Source organism: Aptenodytes forsteri, unplaced genomic scaffold (genome assembly GCF_000699145.1).
Source record: "Aptenodytes forsteri isolate BGI_AS27 unplaced genomic scaffold, ASM69914v1 Scaffold360, whole genome shotgun sequence".
In the NCBI taxonomy this organism is placed as follows: Eukaryota; Metazoa; Chordata; class Aves; order Sphenisciformes; family Spheniscidae; genus Aptenodytes; species Aptenodytes forsteri.
Genome location: NW_008796109.1, coordinates 1,121,714 through 1,142,306, shown reverse-complemented (window position 1 = coordinate 1,142,306; position 20,593 = coordinate 1,121,714). Strand labels below are relative to the sequence as shown.

The following is a 20,593-nucleotide window of genomic DNA, read 5'->3' as shown; positions in this document are numbered from 1 at the left end:
GTACAAGGCAAAACACATCCCTACAGTGGTAGGCATATTGGGTCTCCACACAGCACGTGTAGCCACTTGCGCTATAGTAATCCTGAGATACAGAAAAAAGCCCTAACTCCCTTAAAAAAAACAAAAGGCCAAAACGTCTCCTTTTAATCACTCTTGCTATAATCACCTCCATTTGGGAATTAAGAAAAACATTATACAGTTCTGAGTCAAGAAAACAAATTACCTACAAGCCAAATACCCAAGATACTTGTCTAATTCCCCGCTGTCATCTGGGTATACTAGCAAGAGCACTTGGGGAACAAATCAAGAGATGCAAATATGCAAGGTTACTTCATTAACACTGCAAAGCATGTAGAAGAACTGTAAGATACTTTTGCCACCTTCAAATACTATTGTCTTCACGAACTGTGTGGTCAATGTGTCAAACTTATGCATCGTATGAACTTACGAAAAAAGTTCTCTACATTGTGTGTTGTTACTAAAAAAAAAAAAAAAAAAGAAATTAACGTCCTTTGCTTCCTTTTACCATGAAGTTATATGTGATATAGAAATATTTTTAATAGCTTATAAAAGCAGTAGAACTGCAGACATTTAAAGTCCTGTCCCTAATACTAAAGACTACTTGAACACCTTCATTTTGCTACAAGATTGTATTTGTCATTAACTGACATGAAAAAAAAGGAAGTGTCTCTTTTTTCAAAAAAGTTAGATAGGGAAAACGTATAGATAGGTTTTTTTTTTTTATTTTTAGTTTTACAACATATAAAAATAAGTTACACTATATATTATGGCTTTCTCATTTGGCAGAAGAGTGCCATCATGGATTTAAACACTAGATGTTGTAACTAATGAACTCACCACGTTCTCGGACTTCCCTTGTTTGAGTTTTAACGATTGTGTGAAAAGAAACAACGAAATATTAGTGGGAAAATTAAGAAGCCTCCAGAACAATTTAAATAGCAAGAAGCACTTGAAGAAGTCTTCCAGAGAAATTTTTAATTTAATGTTTAAATTAATTTAAATGGAAGTTCTAATGTAATCTAATCTCTTGGCACAAATAAAGGCCAAGCCAAACCTCCCATGAACTTCAGCAGTCAGGGCTTCCTATTGAGCTTCATTTCAGAATTGTTTACATAAAAGTATGATACCATTATGCTACTGAAGTAATGATTTCTCTTTAATGTGTGTTATGCGAGTAGATGAGGCACTTAGGGACATGGTTTAGTGGGGGAGAGGGGGGGGGGGGGGGGGGGTGGGGCACAAAAGATGCTTGAGTCAAAGACTGAAAGACCGCATTTACACAATGCTATGTAATTAATGGCTGAGTATACTCACATTTTGAAGTCTAAAGTTCCGTTCAAATTGGACAAGCTATGACAATATTCAAATACATGTAAATAAAAAGAATTCTAGTTTCATAGCTGAAGTTGTAACAAAAATCTCATTGTGCAGTTCAAATAGTATTTGCAACATCGAAGTTCACAGCAGAGAAGCACAAATTTCAGACTTAGGAATATAATAAGAAAGATCATGGCACTGAATCTAGGAATATTTTCAAGCTCTAGTTTTACTCAAGATAGAAGAGTTGCCAGTTGAATAAAGTTAACAGAATACTGTACTTTCCAGCTCCTTATAAACAAGGCTCCACATCATGCAGAAGATGAGCTTTCTCTCCCCTTTTTCTCCAAGGAAAGTATCTGAAAGGCAAGCTACAGTGGTTGTTTCTCACAGCAGTAAAAATAAAGTAGTAGATAGAAAAGTAGGTATATTAAAAAGTTCTTACACAAAAGGCATCCATCCTGGTTTGATTTTGTTTATAAAAAGGCACTTCACATATTGCTAAAACTCTGATAATGTACTTATCCTTTTAGTATTTCTGTTAGATGAATGTATTTCAAGGTGGTTAGCATGAGTATTGCGAAAGTTCTTTATACAGTGTTTGTCTGTTACAAATTTTATAATTACATATAGTATCTTACACCATTTATTTGGAAGAAAAGATTCATGTTCAAAATAATAGCAGGTCTTCATACAATACTTCAGTGATGATGGATGATCTGTCATAAGCAACACATCACCTGTAGTGAGTTCACACTAATAAAATTAGCAGTGAAAATCTTTCAGAAATGAGTCCTCAGTCTTTTGTTTTCCTCTCGTAGCCTCTCAATTTCAGCTACTAAGCTTTCATTTACAGAGTATCTTTCAAGTAAAGCGTGCATTTCATTCTAGAGAAAAGAAAAAAGGCCCAATCAGCAGCTATAAAGTTAATTACTCCAGTTTTAGACTACCCATTTTCATATCCCTTTTGAAAATTAAATAACCTAGATAATACCATTTTTAAAAACTTTTGATAAGAACATTTTTTTATGCTGACATACAGTTATTTTGATCATTAATACATTAGTGAATATTTTATCAAAGGATATTTTGCACTTCTTCAGGATGAGAATCTACTAATGCAGGTTCCATTAAAATGTTCAGTACCGAGACAGGGTCTTTTTAATGCAGATCAAAAGAACAAAGATTCATAAAAAGGTGAAGTTAAAGAACACAGAACACAGTTCAATATGCATGCGGTACCTATAAGTGAAGCTTTCTATTTGAATTCCATCCATCTCCTCCTTACCCCAGCTCCTGGTCCTTTCCAAAGGACAGCTGAATTTGTTTCCCTTTTGTCTTTTTATAACTCCTGAAATATGGAATTCATGATACCTACCCAATTTATATCTTCCCTTTATTTATCAAGCATAAACCAGTTTAACAGATTCCAATTCATAGTTTTCCCCTCCTTCACATCCAATCCTCCCTTTCTTGCTCTTAATAAGCAAAATTGATTTTCAGTTTTGAGAGAAGGAGTTGGCATGCCTTGGTATTACTGAAAATGAAAACTGAATATATTTCCCACCATGCTCTTTGTACATACCAACTGCATATGGAACTGCTTGATCATCTCCACTTGCAAATTCACAATATCTCGATGACATGCTTCTCTGGGGGAAGAATTTCAAAAGGACAATGCTTAGTTTTATTTAGGAGGCAGTAATTCTCTCCAGTCCTCAGCACCCAGAACTTCGTACTTCCTCACTTTTGTAACACCATGAAACAGGAGTCTAAAAACCTTTCAGCCATGAAACGTACTCCTGTACCACTTATTTTCTGGAATATTTTTGTTATGACATTGACTTTCGTAAGTACCATTTTTTCAGTAAAAAATGACTTAGGATCTTTTCTGTTCAGAAATATAAAAATATACACCTCAGCACCCAGAACTTCGTACTTCCTCACTTTTGTAACACCATGAAACAGGAGTCTAAAAACCTTTCAGCCATGAAACGTACTCCTGTACCACTTATTTTCTGGAATATTTTTGTTATGACATTGACTTTTGTAAGTACCATTTTTTCGGTAAAAAATGACTTAGGATCTTTTCTGTTCAGAAATATAAAAATATACATGGCGATATCGAGATTTTTTTTTTCCCCCGCTTGCAAGCTGTAAACTTCTCTCATTTTTACCATTCAAAGCTGATTTTCAATCCCTCAATCACAAGTATCGCAGAGAAAGATATTTATCTGTAACTGAAGATACAGCTTTTCAGTACATCACTTTCAGCATTCTTCTGTAAGAGGGCCCAAAACATCAACTGTGGTAAGTGATACATTATCCTCAAGCCCACAGAATGCTCCAGGTTAGTCTACGTAAGAAGTAGTGGCAGTGTTGTCCGTGAATTAACAAATTCGTGTCAATTCATGGACAAAACTATTCCACACTACAAGAACCAAGCTTGGAAATACCCTCTGAACACTACACTAATGCAACAGTTCCAGATGCTGAGGAATAACAAGGAGAACAGCTCACAAAAAAAGCAGGCAAGCTTCCTGAATAGCACATCACAGTCCAATCGTCCGAGACGAATACTGCGCTATGGGTACCAATGGCCCGAGAAAGTAAGGCATTTCTTAAGTAGACACACACGGATCTTATTTCATTCTCCTTTCCTAAAACATATAGCAAACCCAAAGGGACTATATTCTTCACTTTCTATTTCCACAGGTTATTGTGCTTCAGAACTCCTACTGGAGGCAAACAATCTTCTTTGAGTGTATCGAGCATAGATGCCAGCTGGCAGCTTAGAAACCCAACGATGCAGGTTATCTCCCGAAGACAGGAAGTTCAAGAAACAAGCAGCTTTTTGGAACCAAATGAGTTATATATTCCTCCGGGTCCTTTTCTAAGGTCCTTGTTTTTCCCCCCATTACTTGAAGAGGAATGGATTTCAGGCAAGAGCGATAAAAATCCTTTCCTCAGATTCCAGAGTATGAAAGGTATTTATATCAATGAGAAGATTGCAATGGCTCCCTTCCCTCTTGCTGACCTCAGTACAAACAATCTTTTACATTCAGTTTGAACGAGGCTGGTGAGGGGTCTGGAGAACAGGTCTTATGAGGAGCGGCTGAGGGAACTGGGGTTGTTTAGCCTGGAGAAGAGGAGGCTGAGGGGAGACCTCATCGCTGTCTACAACTACCTGAAAGGAGGTTGTAGCGAGGTGGGTGTTGGTCTCTTCTCCCAAGTAACTAGTGATAGGACGAGAGGAAATGGCCTCAAGTTGCGCCAGGGGAGGTTTAGATTGGATATCAGGAAAAATTTCTTTACTGACAGAGTGGTTAAACATTGGAACAGGCTGCCCAGGGAAGTGGTTGAGTCGCCATCCCTGGAAGTATTTAAAAAGACGTGTAGATGCGGCACTTAGGGACATGGTTTAGTGGGTGGTGGTGTTGGGTCGACGGTTGGACTCGATGATCTTAGAGGTCTTTTCCAACCTTTATGATTCTATGAACGTATCCACAATTTACAACTGGTAAAAGGGCCAGCAGAGCCTTCCAGCTACTCCAGGAAGCGCAGGTCAGAAGAGAAACACAATCTCTGAGGCTCCAGATCTCAGATACTGGAAGTACAAGGCTGCCAAGCATACCTTCCAAACGCTGGGAAGCCTGAACACAGACTTTAAAGAAAAAGCATCTGCAATCCATAGACTGCATTTTAAGTCATGTGAAAGTTACAGTTTTTAATCAGATGTATGATTATCACCAAAAAAATCCCAGGAGAGTTTTACTATACTATATTCTTAAAGACATTTAATAACATTCAATGTATTTTTCTGATGGCACATACAGAACAGCCATAGCACACGGACCTACTAAGCTAGTTTTGCATTGCTTTTTGTCATCAAGACAGCAATACTTCCCCTGCCCAGCGACCATTTTCCCCTCCACCATTTCAGTCAACCTATTTCATCTTATACATGGGTTGGGAAGCAATCCCCTAAATACAACTCTCTCAACTGCTCCATCTCCTTCAAACTGCACTCTAAATTCTGATGGCAGATACAGAACAGCCATAGCACACGGACCTACTAAGCTAGTTTTGCATTGCTTTTTGTCATCAAGACAGCAATACTTCCCCTGCCCAGCGACCATTTTCCCCTCCACCATTTCAGTCAACCTATTTCATCTTATACATGGGTTGGGAAGCAATCCCCTAAATACAACTCTCTCAACTGCTCCATCTCCTTCAAACTGCACTCTAAATCCATGCTAATTTGACTTACTTCTTTCATGACAAGTGGAATGTTAGTTAGGTATCAAACACAAAGTAATCTGACACCAACCATCACTTAGAGCAGAGACATTATTTTAATGTCAAGCTTCACCAATAGAAATACACACAGTATTTTACCTTATACATGCCAAGCTAAAAACAATCAAAGCCAATACAAGTCAACTGTCTAGATCAAACTCTCCACAATGTCAACTTCAAGAGAAATTTCTCCTGCTGGGACAAGAGATCAGCAGGGAGGGAAAGAAATCAGCACAAGGCTTCATGAAAGCAGCAAGGACCTTGTTTGCAGATAAATTTACCATCCAAGAAGTATTCAAACGCTCATTCTGAAAACACGTTAGCAAAGCCATGCATTAACAACCCTCAGAGACATCAGTCTAATTAGTCATTGGAGCTATTCAAAGTAAAAAACAAGTTTCATACCTAGATTTCCAAGATTAGGGCTATTAATGGTGTCATTTTCTAATGCAAGTAGAAAATATGTTAAAGCAGATGCTAAAACATCTTACTAAGAAAACAAGTCATTGAAACAAAAGTGTTCTGCATGAATACCAGTACCTGAAGTCATCCATTGTTTCTTGTATCATATTCTGAATGAAGTTTATTTGGATTGATGTCAGAGGTGCATTTGGTCTGCTACTTCCAATGGTTTCTACTATTTTTTCTGACAATGAACTGGCAACTCCAGCAGTGACAGGTGATGTTATCTTTGGACCTTTACAATTAAGAATAAAATAAAATAAAATAAATTAAAAAAAAAAACAGCGTAATGGAGTACAAGAGGTTTTTTTATTTGTCTTGAGGCTTGTCAATATTTTATCTCAAATATTACCTAGTAAAAAAAAATAATTTAGATTTAGAATGAGTCTTTTCAGAGGCAACTAAGAGGTGTTCTAGGACAGCTAACTGGATTTACAGAAGAATCAAGGTTGGATGTTCTGTTTTAATGCTAAGGCCATCTTATCAGGTTTCATGTCAGTTCGCAATCAACCACGCCTAAAACTGAGCCAAAATGATCAACTTACTTATTGAGGTAGTACCGTTTACTGGTAGATCATATGCAGGATGGGCCTGAATAGTCTTCACTAGTCTCTCATTTGTATCAGGAGCCTTTACAGCAGTGGATGGTGGTGGAGGACTTAAAGTTACAGATTCTGCACTTGATGAGCTCGATTTTGAAAGCTGACAATAAAAATATTAAAAAAAAAAAAGATGAACTCTACTTATTACAGTTACCTAACTGCACTTGAAGACTAAGTTTTCAGGAATGCACTTTCAAACATTTTTGGTTTTAGGAATCTACTCACAAATATATGCTTTTCATTTTCTAGTAAGACATCTTAAAAATTGATTGCTAAAATATTCAAAATTGCCTCAAATGCGCACACACAGAAAGGCATGCAAAAGGCAGGGGCCTCTTAATTTTCACATCAAACACTTTGTGGCGAAGTTATAAACATCATTCCTAGCAAACTCAGACTTCTCAAAAACAATACAAAAGGAGCCAGGGTCTCAGCAGAAGCGTATCAGAGATAGCTCAAGAAGGAAGAAGAGAGGGAGATGGAGAATAGGGAAAGAAGAGAGGGTGGAATTGAGGGTGGAATTGACCTAGTAAATGACAAACAATCATACTGGTGCAACCAACTAACAATCATTCTTGATCTTCCAGAAAAATCAAAATATTCCTCAGGCTAGCCCAGTTTTGTTTCCTGTGAACTTTTGTAACCTGAGCTTATTTAAAGAGAAACATCTTGCATTGCTGAAAGCCAACGCACTTAAACTGAAAAACATTTTACAGATTTGTGTCAATAGTGTGAACAGAGTTGCAAAATAAGATTAGCTGGGATGCTACTAAGGATTTTTCCTTCAAGTAGTGGTATTCTGTCAAGATTCTAAAAAGACTATTCATAACAAGAATTAGTATAGTATACCTGCTTTAAGACTTCTTTAGATTCTTGTTTCCCAAGATCTATTTTCTTAGTGTCAGTCTCTGGATGTTCTTCCTCTTCTTTAATTGGAGATCCCACAAGTGCATGTAATGGGCTAGACCGTATCCCTTGTGCACTACTGCCCACTGGGTTTCTTTTTACTGGTAAGGCAGTGGTGAGCTGTGGGAGAAAATCCAAACCCAAAAGGCAGGACTGCAAATCCAGAACTGAAAAGGAAAAGGGAAGGGTGAAACACACAGGTCAAAAAACAAACACACACACCCCAAATCAAACCCACAAGTAAAATGCCTGCACACCCACACAAAACAAATAAACAAAAGATCACCCAAAAATGCACCCCACAAAAACTAAATCCTGAAATCCAACTTACACTGTTACTGTCCTTATGAAAGTAATAAAGCATGAAAAGCCTCCATATATCACTATACATTGCATAAAGGAAAAACAAAATCACTTTAGGACCATACTCTTGGATTTCCTGTTACCATGTTGTGTCTTAGCACCTCAATGTGTTAGACAATTTCCAGAAAAGTTCATTTGTTTCAGTGTCTGCTTTCATCATTTATTTTCAATGGTATGACAAAATTAGCATGTAAGAACTAGCGTAGGCCTCCAAAGGCCTACCACTGACAAAGAAAAATATACTGAAAACATGTTTACCATCTCCTTTTCCTTGAGGATCTTCATTCGCTTTACTTGCAATAATATCTACAAAGTACCAGAACATAGACAAATTAAGTGTTTATTAAATGAAACCTACATCAATATTCATATCATTGCATCGAGTTCATAATCAAAGACAAATTAAAATACCAAGTAGGTGCAGCGGTCAGTAACACACAAATGTCAAAACGTCATGCTATATGCAGATGAATGATGCTTTACAAGTTTCAGTTTTAGCAACTTACCATCTCTGACCGGAGAAAACACATCTCCTAAACTACTTCGACCCAAATCATCAAAATTATTTAAATCAGCACTTTTCCCATGATCTGTTTCTTTAGATGGAATCACATCCATGCTGCAACTATGGGGAAAGCCTTAAAAGGACAATAACATTCAGTTAGCAATTGAAGTTTTCCAAAAATAACAAACGTTATCCCTAAACAATCTCACAGTAAGCATGATGCCTGGTAAGTCCAGCAAGCATTTTAGAACCTCCTACGCATTCCAGTTAGAGGGTCAACTTGAACTTCCTCATTTGGGCTGTCATCACAGGTGAATATAACTAAAAGCTAAGATACTTATTAACAAAAAAAGAGATACATTTGGATTCCTTTCCTCTTTTTAAAAAGGAGAGGTGTCAAACTGGAGAATGCACTCATTTTCAGATAAATCTACATGATGGATGCAGCAAATTTATGATGTATCAGGTGAAATGAAAACTAGTGAATGCACCTTCAGCTAAGAAGGTGATCACATTCAGATGATCAAAATTCAAATCTATTCTGCAAGAAAAGAAATCTGCTTCACTGGGGCCATTAAGCATTCTAAGGGAAATTCTATGAAACATTTATTTTAAATCTTACCTGATGTTAGGATATTCTCTGCTTATTTCTAATATTAGGAAATCAGAGTGGGGTTACAGTTGCAGACAAAAGAAACTTGTCCCTAGACCTTTCCCCACTCCACCCTCAAGCCCCATCCCTGACCCAATCTGGGGAAAAAAGTTAGCTTTTGTATGCATGGTAGCAGGGACAGTTGTCAGAAGAATGGAAGCATATCTTAAGTACAAAAAAACCCCAGTAGTAATTTAAACTACAGTTTTTAGATGAGGAATACATGGAGAAGTGAATTGAGCTGCTAAGATAACCACCTGAATCACTTTCACAATTTACTATGTTTGAAAACCAGATCAGCACTGTAAGCAAGCCGCTATTCTGCCCTCACTGATCTCCTAACTCTAAAAGTGCCTAAATTTTGCTTGTATAAGTTAAGATCTAGGCAAAGAGCATTAGTGCTGTGCAATACATAAATCAATCTCCTATAAATAAATCACCCGTACATATAAAAGCTTTACTTCATACCTACTTTAATTAAAAAAAATAAACAAACCACTGTTCATGAAACCTGTAACTACTTCTCTATGTGGGATTACTTGTTCAAGTGATCCAAATGTGACTGGATGACTACAATTTATCATGTCGAAGTATTTACATAAACTGGCACTTGAGTCAGGTTTAAAATTTCACTTTTAAATGTATTAATATAGCACGTTTTCCACTCCTTCAGACGTGTCAGTTGTGACACATACATAGGATTGCACTTGCTAGTTAAGTAAATACTTGGCGTACTGAGTCAAACGAGAAGCACAGTATCAACCTGTGCCAGAATCTACAGAGGATCTACATGGAAAAAGCAGAATATAAAATAGGGCAAAATGTCTTTTGTATATTTTTTACCCATTCCCAGTAATCTAAATGTAGTAAGTACCTACACCAGAGGACGGCTGTTAAATAGACGTTTATGGGAAGCCAGCTCAAAGTACATCCAAACTTCTCATCACATTCTGACTTCGTTTATACTTTTGTACTTTAAAATACCTCTGGCAAAAAGCCCCAGCCCGTTTATAAGCTGAATGAACAGATGGGTTTTTTTGTTTTAAATATGCTATCAGATCACTTTACTGAATGACCTTTACTTCTCCAAAGTTAAACCCCATAATCAGGGTTTAGAAGAGCTTCCACAAAACAAATGCAGTTTGTGGTCTCCCATCCATTCCCATTTTTAAGTTTAAAGCCCGTATCTTCTGAAGTATACAGAGGTGTTTACTTCTAAAGTGAACATTCAGTTTAATGAAAAAATATTTGTTTTACCTGGTAAGCCTTTATTTTCTTAACACATTTATTTATTATGCATGGTCCTGTTTAAGGGGTAACAGCCATTACATCTTCAAATAAAGATAATAAATCATACGTTTTAACTGAAATAAAATTTTCCACACCATTCAGCAATGTTGATTAGCAACACTTCTTGCATACATGGGAAGCATTCTATTCCACCTCGTACTTCACTGCGTACCCAAGGGACATCATTAATACACATCCCTATGGACTGCAGTGGCTTATTGCCTAATTACTGCTGCTAAATGTATTTCTCCTTATTTATAAAGGGAGGGGAAAAGTGCTGTTGCATTAAAATGGATTGAGGATTTTTTCAAGAATCAAACTAACAGTGTTACTGATTTGACCATATTTTCAGAACTCTTGAATTAAATAAAAATTTAAGAGTACATTTCACACAGTGGCAGAATTTTAGAATAATGCTCAGAATCCTTATAAAGAACTTGTTAATTTCAGAAGCATAAATAGCAAGAACAGTTATACAACTAATCATACTTGCAACTATATTTAACATCTTTCCTACCATGTGATATTGGAAACATGCCTCATACAAAAATACAGTTCAGTTCTCACTTGGGTTTTTGGACTAGGTTTTTTTTCCTGTGTTTTGTTTGGTTAGTTGGTTTTTTTAGATGAGGTCTGTTACTCCTGTTTATTAATAGAACTACAAACCATTAGCTCTGCATTCCATACAGACATTGTGTAAGAAAATACATTATGTACATAAGGATAATCTACAAGTCAGAATGCAAGAGACAGCCCCACAATATCACCATGGAGTTTTCTCCTTTAAAGTTTAAATACGTACTTTTGCTTCAAGTCCAGAATCTTAGACTTCACAAGTCTAAAGCTTGTAGTAGGACCCAATTTACTTCCCACAGTCTCATAGTATGTCTAATGCAGTAGGGGAGGGAAAAGAAGGTGCAGATGTGCGTGCACATACACACAGTTCTTTCAAACAAATGCCCTTCCCTCGGTGACATTTTTATACTGTAGTGGTCAAGGCATGAAATATTCCTTCCATCTTCTCATTATGCCAAATACGATTTTAAGAGTAGGAAGAAGACAGTACCTGTTTTCTCCTGAAGAGCATCTCCCTTATTCTCATTTGGCAGTGTCAGATGAGATGAAACTGTTGCTGATGCTTGAGAGGCAATGTTTTTGATGCCAATATTTTGAATTCCTCCAAGATTACTACCAGCTTTGACTTCTACTCTTTTGGATACAGGTTTATTTGAAGAACCCGTAAGGTTAGACTGAAGAAAAAACCAGAACAAATTAAGAGAAGTTATTATTCCCTCAGCTAAAAGTAAAAATATAAGCCAGTATTCTTTCTGTTTCAAAATACTAAAAAAATTCAGTTCAAGTTGCAAAGGTTGCCTAAGAGATATGCCTTTACAACTATAAAAAAAAAGTATCTTAACGTAACTTCAAAGAACACGGGAAACATCTGTATTACTATATGAATACTGTGTGAACCTGCAAAAGAATAGCAACAGAACTTAAGGTAACAATGAAGTGACCTGGCACAAGCCAATTTCAATCCTAGGCTTAGGCAAAGGAAAAATAAGAGATTACATTACTAGGGACTCCAAATTGTAAAGGAAGAGTCAACCACTAGCAGCAAGTGTGCTGGAAGAAGAGGAAAGTCTCAGAGCGGTAAAGAATCCACTTCAAAGGTTCTCTCCATCTCCACTGAATGGATGCATGGGGTTTCTGGATAGAGTAGAGCCTAATTAAGTCTTGGAAAAATCTCTTAAGCCTTCTCTATTATTTAATCAACTTCTCCACTGTTTGTATGTCCCTGCAGAAGACCATGCAAAATACCTCAAGACAGGCAGCTGTGTCTCCTCCCCTTAAGTGGAAGGGCCATTACAGATCTTTCTGCTACTGCCTACAAATGAATCCAAGGTGCCAAACTCATCTGCAATGGCAGCATATTCACATCAGGAAATTTAAGACTAAAGTTTCACTCATTTCTACATCGAGGCTAGGGGTGGGGGGAATTCCACATTAAAACCCCCTAAAATGGCACTTAAGACTGAGCAGTTTGTAATTTCTATGTTGGTATGAACCACTTTTGTTGGCATCTATAATGCTTAGAAATTGAATACCAACTTTTTTTAGAACTTAAACTTATGCTTTGCTTTCACTGATCTGCATATTGAGCAATAAAAAGGAAAGTTTTTTTACCTTGGAAAAAGTGCTACTGAACTGAAGGCGTATGCATTTCACACAGCCTTTGTGAGCGATAACTGTTTTCACTGGTGACGTCAGTTGTCTTAAGTCATACTGGCAGATTTTTCCCCGGGAACATCCTATGGCCAAAGTAGTACCATCAGGCATGAAGTCTACTGTTGTCAGAGGAAAATCAGCTACTATTGTTGTCAGTAATCTTCAAACAGGAGAAAGAACAGGATAAAGAAGCATTTAGAGTTCAAAAGTTAGACTTTTCAAACAGAGTACCTAAAAAAAAAAAATATATATATATAAGAGCTTTCATAATTCAGCTATAGGTCAGTAGTTCCACATCTCCAGTGCCAAGTAAATTCAGTGAAATATCTTACGGAAGTATAAGCCTAAATGGATTAGGCTTATACTAAGTGTTCATGCTTAACAAATTAAAGACTGCATATGCCCCAAAAGATTTCACCAGGACAGGATCAAATTGTCTTCATAACAGCAGTTCTGACACCAACATTATTTACTGGTATCGTCATTTCCAGCCGCAATCATACTACATACATCCTCTAACTTCCCAAGCCTGTCAACTCTAACCTTCCCACAACTCTAGGAAGAACCTCAGGTCCTATTTTGCATCCTTCTACTACAGCCCCTCCAAACTAGAGCCAGACTCCTGCTTTTATTCAGCTAGAGTGAAAGCACAACCCACACTAGAACCGAAGTCCCATGAAACCACTTGCCATCCTACCCTCTTTACTACACAGCCCCATCATGTATGCCACATACTTCCTGCTTTTTCAACCAATACCCTCCCATATTTAAGGCTCACTATCTCAGCAACACTGTGCATCTGACCACAGCTATGTCTTGTATCTTCAACTAGAAAAACAGGCAAACTAAGCTCAGGTGGCTGCAGGTCCTCAGGCTGTACTGCCCCTCACAGAAGCTAATTCCTCTGTATCAACAAGAAAAGCCCATACACAAGCACTTGGGAAAGGTCACTCACATGTAGCAGCTCAATTAGTTCCCACACGCCTTTTTTTTTTTGATTGTTTGTTTGGGGTTTTTTGTTTGTTTGTTTTTTAAATAAAAAAGCAAAAAGGACGATGGGACAGGTTCTCCAGTAGCAATATGCCAACCACTTCAACCATTCTGAATGTGGTCTGAATTAAATATTTCATGTCATAGTTAGAAGTGTTTTTTCAGTTCATAAAAACCAAATAAGGATCCTAAAAATCAAAAGGTCTTTAATATACTCACTTTTTACTTGAAGTGTCATAGAGAATAATTCTTTTATCCAAACCTACAGTTACAAGCAGCAGCTTATTGACTGGAGAAAAGCAAATTTCTGAAGCTGGTGCTTTATGAGTATTTTCAAAATTATGATATGGGTTCTGGCTATTTACATCCCACAGAGTTACATTTCCACTGTCAGAAACACTGCCCAGCAAGGATTTCTTAAAGGATGAATATTTCAAGTGTCGAATAGGCTGTAAAACAGACATAAAAATAAATTGTAATACCACTATTAAACACCATATTAAATTATTTTCTAAACACACAAACAGATTAGGAATACAGATGTTACATTAAGTTAAAGTAGTTTACAAAGGCTGTCCACTCTAAAAAATAAGTAGTTAAAAAAAAAAAAAATGTTCACTTCACATTACAATGCCATTTTTGCTGTCAGGGGGCAGACTTTTTTGGTTTTTTGTACCAGTATGGGGTACCGTATGAGCTGATGAGCAAAATGAAGGAAAAAAAAAAAGCCTTCTAGAAAAGTTTCTTGATTTTTCAGCAAGTATCATGCCATCATACACACTACAGAAAAAACCCACACCACATCTAAAATTAAAGGTGTGAAAAGCTACATTGTTTCACTGATTGGTTTCCTGCCAAGAATGTTAAACTTAATTCCCCTCCACTGATTTTAAGTACTTGGATATAAGCCAATTTGATGACACACAGATTCCAGAGTCATGCAAGTATGTAGGTCCTGCAGAAGAACAGACTTCACGCTGTGAGCTAGGACCACAGAAGGGGATAATATGCCTGTTTTATCACATGCAGCCTTGCTATCACAGAACCATGTAATTACAACATTCATGTATTGACTATTGTAATTTAATATTAGAGCAGCGAGGTTCTGAAAGATCTTCTGAAGCTATATGGTGGAAACAACATACTTACCTGCTTCTCAAAGGCAATTTAAGTTCCTGTATTACATGGTTCTGTGATAGCAAGGCTGCATGTGATAAATGGAGTTAAATCCAGTTGGCTTTAAATCCAATACTCATACAATAAAAAAATTACAATACTCAATTTCCAGATTAATTTTATTTATGACCCATTTGCACTAATTCACTCCTATGACAATAACACCCTTATACTTAAATTGTTTCCCTAACTCCCCAGTGCTGCTTTTCCCTGTTTTAACAAACAGCCACCTCACCTTCTTTCAGGCTTTATTTTGCTATAAATAATAAGCGAGAGACAGTCTCCTAAGACTGGTTTTTCAGTACCATCACAGTCTCTTTGTAACTCTCCCAGTTTGAATCTTTCTTGAATATGGACAACCAAAAATCTTATATGATCGTCAAAACATTTTGCTACTGCCTTTACAAAGGCAGTAATGCTTCATCCATTTTATACTGTAAATACACGTCCTGACATATCCTAGACTGCATTTTCTTTTTTGTGATCCAATCTGTTTTGGCTGCTTATTGCCATTTTATGATCAAGAAGCCCAAGTACTTCCTTCCCTCGGGAATTTTCAAATCCTAGTCTAATAGGTCACAACTGAGGCTTTTCATAAGTCTGGTACCTTGATTTCTATACTGTCATAGTTGTTCTCATGTCTATTATTTCAACCATTTTTAGATACTGTCACAATCCTCTCTCTTACAGGCAATACCTTCCAACTGTGCCTCATCATAGGTCTACTTCTCATATCATAACCATTACTGAAAATATTAAACAAGATTAACTATTGATAACCTAAACAAATATTGTTCTTTCAATATTACCTACTGTCTTCTTTCCTATAGCCAATTTCTTACCCATCCTCAATTCCTTTCTAAACCTCCATCCTCTCTAACATTTTCTCACAGGGCACTGAATCAAGTGCTTTACTCAAGTCCAGACAGATAAGAGCCATTACGTTTTATTTGTCTGAAAATGCTCTCAAAAAGCTATTATATTATTCTAGTATAATTCACATCGCAATGCACTGTACTGGATTTTATCCTATTTCTCTCTTTAACTTCATTTTAATAATGATATTTGTTGGTTCATATGCCTCCAACATAATTTCTCGCACTTGTATTGCATGTCTCACTGGAAGCCTAATTGCTTCACAAAAAAGTGGCACCCTCAACTGCATATTCAAATAGGACAGAAGATGACCATTTATAATTAATATGGTCCTCTACTGGACATGATGGAGACATTTTTATCAGCATTTTTCAGTTGATTTGCATTTAAAAAAAGAAATATTGAGAGACTTGGGAATAACAGCTTCAATTACATACATGATCTACATGGGAAACATGCCTGTCCCTTACAGTTACTCTCACTTCTTCACCTCCAAATACCTTCCTTACTGCCCTGGCATCTGCTCACGTTCCATTTTCTCCCTCCTCTGTCCTCCTGCCCACCAAGATTACTCTCTCCTAGTTCTCCTCATACCTCCCGTGCTATCTTACCAAGCCTCCCATTTTATTTTCTCATTTTTCCTTCTAATCTCACAGGCCCAAGGCGAGTTCTCCATTTTTTTTCATATACATACCTTCCCCATATTACCTCTGTTCCCCACTTCTCATTAAAGTCATGGAGTTTCCTCAGAGCAGCTTCACAGTTTAATTTCATGTTGCCGATGAAGGAGGTGTGAGGTGTGGGGAAGCTCCTATTCACTCCTCACTTTCACTGAATTAGGTTAGCAACAAACTTCACTTGCAACAATGCAATTGCTAGATCAGACTCAAGGAACAGAGGCACTTAAACCTCTTAAAATAAACACTTTTATGAGACAGTCAAATGCATCATATTGGCATCCCTGACAGTATGCTACACGTCCAAGTTTCAAATTCTTGCCCAGACAGCTGGAGGCATGAAAGAACCTCATTTCTGAAAGGCTGCTTGACAAGACAAAAACAAAAAATTTCTCCTCCCAGAAGCGAGTGACTTAATTTGAAGTTTTCTAAAAAAAAAAAATAAACACTTTTATGAGACAGTCAAATGCATCATATTGGCATCCCTGACAGTATGCTAGTCCAAGTTTTTTCAAATTCTTGCCCAGACAGCTGGAGGCATGAAAGAACCTCATTTCTGAAAGGCTGCTTGACAAGACAAAAACAAAAAATTTCTCCTCCCAGAAGCGAGTGACTTAATTTGAAGTTTTCTAAAAAAAAAAAATACTTTATTTGAGAAACATCTGGGTGAAAAAAATATAGCTTTAAGCTTAGCACGGTTAGAAACAGCAGACAACCAAGCCTCATATGGGAAAGCATCAAGTATTAAGATGCAGGTGGTCAAACTACATCACTTATTATAAGTCTTACATACATTTTCCTCATTTCCCACCCCATCCATAATCAAAGAGCAAATTAGAAACTGTATTTTAGAATGAGAACAGGCTTCATGAAGTAGCATTCTGTCTTTATCTTTAAAATATTGACTCAACTCTACATTAATTTTATAACAAAACAAAAAATCAACATGCCCTCCCCATCCACCACAGGAGACAGATCCAGGATAATCTAATGCTAGGCATAAGTTTCTTCCAATTAGTTGAAAACAAAACTTATCTCCTTTATAATATTCCTTCTGCTGTAATTCTCAAGTTACTTTTCCAACCTTCTCCCTCTGATTACATTTATTGCCAAAGAGGATACTAAAATCAAAAATCATCATGATCAACTGTGTGTTCACAGAGAAAATGTTACCTTTTATGTCACTGAATTTAAAAGGATACACAGTTAAACAATAGTGTTGTGTTATTTGAGAATAGTCTTTCTATTTTCTTCAGTTCCTTTCTTTCTTCCCAGTTCTTTTTACCAGACTTCTTCCCTACTTCTAACCCCTCTGTACCTCTGCCAATCCTAATTCTGTAAACTTTCTTGAGCTGTCACACATACTACTCTAGATCAGATTCTATCATCTATTTTTAATTTCAATACGTGTTTATCTATCTTTCTTCTTCTTTCTAATGTTTTTGTCTATCTTAGTGACAAGAAGCTAACACATAGTCACAGTCTTCACCAAATAGTCTTTAAAAAAATGTTGATTTTTGCTTGGCATGAAGTCACACAGAACTTCAGTACACTCATAGCCAAGTTTTTCCCCCAAATAAGCTGAACTTCATTTGTCACCTCCTGTCCCTTTTCTTAAGTTATGGTTTAGAAACAAGAGTTCTGTTACTCAGATTTTGAACACTACGGCCTCCAACTCAGCCTAGCTGAAAACAGCCACAATACAGTTCCTTGGCCTTTGTACTGCCAGCAATAGGAATCCTAAGCCTAAAAAGGGCACACAACCCATATGGTTTAACTGCAAGGTTTACTAGTTACAAGAAAAAAAAACTAGCTAAGGATGTGGGAGACAAGTTAAACATTGGTACTTTTCTGGAAAGAAGCCCAAGAATGTTTACAGATTACAATTTCATCCACAGAATCAAATGGCAAAGGTGTGGGACACATTTCATTGGGAAATATCTGACCAGGCAAGCTTAAGTGTCTTTATCTGAATTGGATCTAGGGGGATATTTAAGATACTTGCTTTATTTTAAGTCAGCATAGCTGTTCACTAGGTGAAACTCAAATATGCTTAAGTAAATGTCTGAATAGAAGCGGGAAGAGGTCATCTGTCTTCTAATGATTTTAGTCACTAGTACTAAAATCATTTCAATATTATTAGGACTGCACAATTATTTGGGAAGAGTCATGTTTTGGAACTAACCTGTCAAGACTGAAAAAAAAGTGCAAATACGAAGCAAGTTTCACTACCTCTTAATAACTACAACTCCTGATGATCTCTGGAAATTCTGCACATGCAGGACTACCAGAAACACGTTTAGCACGAGGTGCTGAACCCACAAAAAGAAAATTAAGTCCTCTTTGGAACCTTTTACCAGTCAATGTAGCACAAAAAACGATATACATCTTTTTGCCTTAGCTGTGAGTAGATATTCTGTAGAAAATAGACGTACATTTTATCTTTAAGCTTCACAGTAAGACAGCCAAGCAAGGAACAGTGCACTTCAGAAAATGGTTGGTCCATTGCTAAGAAAGACTAGTTACACTTAGGGTTTTTCACCATTGGAAAGCAAGTGAAAAGCCCTAAACTACACCAAAAGTAGTCTAGCATCATTGATTACCTTATTTAAAGATAGTACAATTTCTTAGTCTCCTTTGTACAATTTCTTAATCTCCTTTATACCTTAGTGAGCCTTATAAATGAGAAGGCAGATGCAAACACAGTTGATAATCTTCAGCTTTTAAAGCTATTTCACTATATGGAGTGACCAGAACTCATCACACTTCTTTACAAATCAGCCAGCTGTTCAAACAACTAAACTAAATCCTGTTGCTAGGAGAATAGCACCAGGCAGTGAAGACTTGAACAAACATCATGTTTCGAAACAAACCTTAATTCATCCTCACAACAGCAAGCAGATAAGAATCTGGTAGTCTAAATGAATACCAACAGCAAAGACAAATTATGGGATCTGCAAACAACTCTGTGCAAGAACTCAACTCTAATAAAGCACAAAGGTGTTTCCAAATCAAAATCAATTATTGAATATAGGCCAAAACTCATATGAAAAGAAAATTGTTTAAAGTCACAGAAAGCACTGCAACCTTGGGCTATTCTACTACTTGTAGAGTCTATACAATATCAGAAATTAACTGGCAAGGAAACTACATTCCATCATGCTGAATCAAACAGAGACAAGCTAAATTTTATAAGGTTAGTTTGACCTCACATTCCCCAATTGTAAAAAAAGTTACTAGGGAGTGGTGACCCGTACTAAGCCAGACAGCTAGTGCCAGGATCAAGCAGGACAATACACTGTGTATCTATTCAAGCTTACTCTTAGAAAACTGGGCCCCTAAACTATAAATCAAGTAAAGGCTTTTTTAAATTTAAACAGAATTACACAAGTCTTCAGATATTTGCTTCACTGCACAATTAATCCTGCAATTCTCTACAAGTACCAATTAAAACCCAAAACCAAAAATAAAGCTATATTTGCACATAAGAGAAAAAATAATTTTTAGGATATAAGATAAGCTGATAAACTAGGACATCCAAGTAGCCATCCCATTACACAATTATAGCTCGATTCCATTCTAAATTAAGGCTGCAATCAAATAACTGTCCCCCTTTGGAAAACGTTACAGACCCTTTAGAAAGTGAATAGTAGCTCTGTGCTTGCAATTACTTTAACACTTCAGATATCTTTATCCATCTTAAAGGTCACTCAGCTTTACAGTAGGCCTCTTGATTTCATCTGCCAAAATAGCTATTCACTGCATCACTTATTCCTAATCACTTTTTGGTGGCAAGAGTTGAATATATCAAACAGGTTGATGCAAACCATCCTCATAAGAATTTCTTCATTTCCCAATTAAATAGCAGCATAGTCCCCACTCTGGATATTCACCTCGGCTGTGTAATCCAGCCACGGATTTCCCTATAGCTCCTGCCTCACATCCACATTTTTCATAAGATCATTAACAATCAAATCAGAAAAATGAACTGACTGTATAGATGGATTTATGAAAGGCAGGTCCTGCTTGACTAACCTGATCTCCTTCTATTACAAGGTGACCCGCCTAGTGGATGAGGGAAAGGCTGTGGATGTGGTCACCTGGACTTTCAGCAAGGCCTTTGACACTGTCTCCCACAGCATTCTCCTAGAGAAGCTGGCGGCTCACGGCTTAGACAGGTGGACTCTGCGCTGGGTCAAAAACTGGCTGGACGGCCGGGCCCAGAGAG

The 20,593-nt window shown here is 37.0% G+C and overlaps 1 protein-coding gene across 1 annotated transcript in view; it reads right to left on the bottom strand.

The window, feature by feature from the left end:
• Nucleotides 1-1,263: 1,263 nt before the first annotated feature.
• The window catches only part of NEDD1 (neural precursor cell expressed, developmentally down-regulated 1), a 26,783-nt gene continuing 7,453 nt past the window's right edge, over nucleotides 1,264-20,593 (bottom strand). Inside the window, exons 5-14 of the mRNA XM_009286762.2 lie at nucleotides 13,856-14,085; nucleotides 12,605-12,806; nucleotides 11,484-11,667; nucleotides 8,477-8,608; nucleotides 8,229-8,276; nucleotides 7,551-7,774; nucleotides 6,645-6,801; nucleotides 6,178-6,334; nucleotides 2,924-2,990; nucleotides 1,264-2,225 (exon numbers count right to left, since the gene is read on the bottom strand). Coding sequence (XP_009285037.1) covers nucleotides 2,121-2,225; nucleotides 2,924-2,990; nucleotides 6,178-6,334; nucleotides 6,645-6,801; nucleotides 7,551-7,774; nucleotides 8,229-8,276; nucleotides 8,477-8,608; nucleotides 11,484-11,667; nucleotides 12,605-12,806; nucleotides 13,856-14,085 — 1,506 coding nt within the window. The 3' untranslated portion in view covers nucleotides 1,264-2,120. The remainder of the gene's footprint in view (nucleotides 2,226-2,923; nucleotides 2,991-6,177; nucleotides 6,335-6,644; nucleotides 6,802-7,550; nucleotides 7,775-8,228; nucleotides 8,277-8,476; nucleotides 8,609-11,483; nucleotides 11,668-12,604; nucleotides 12,807-13,855; nucleotides 14,086-20,593) is intronic.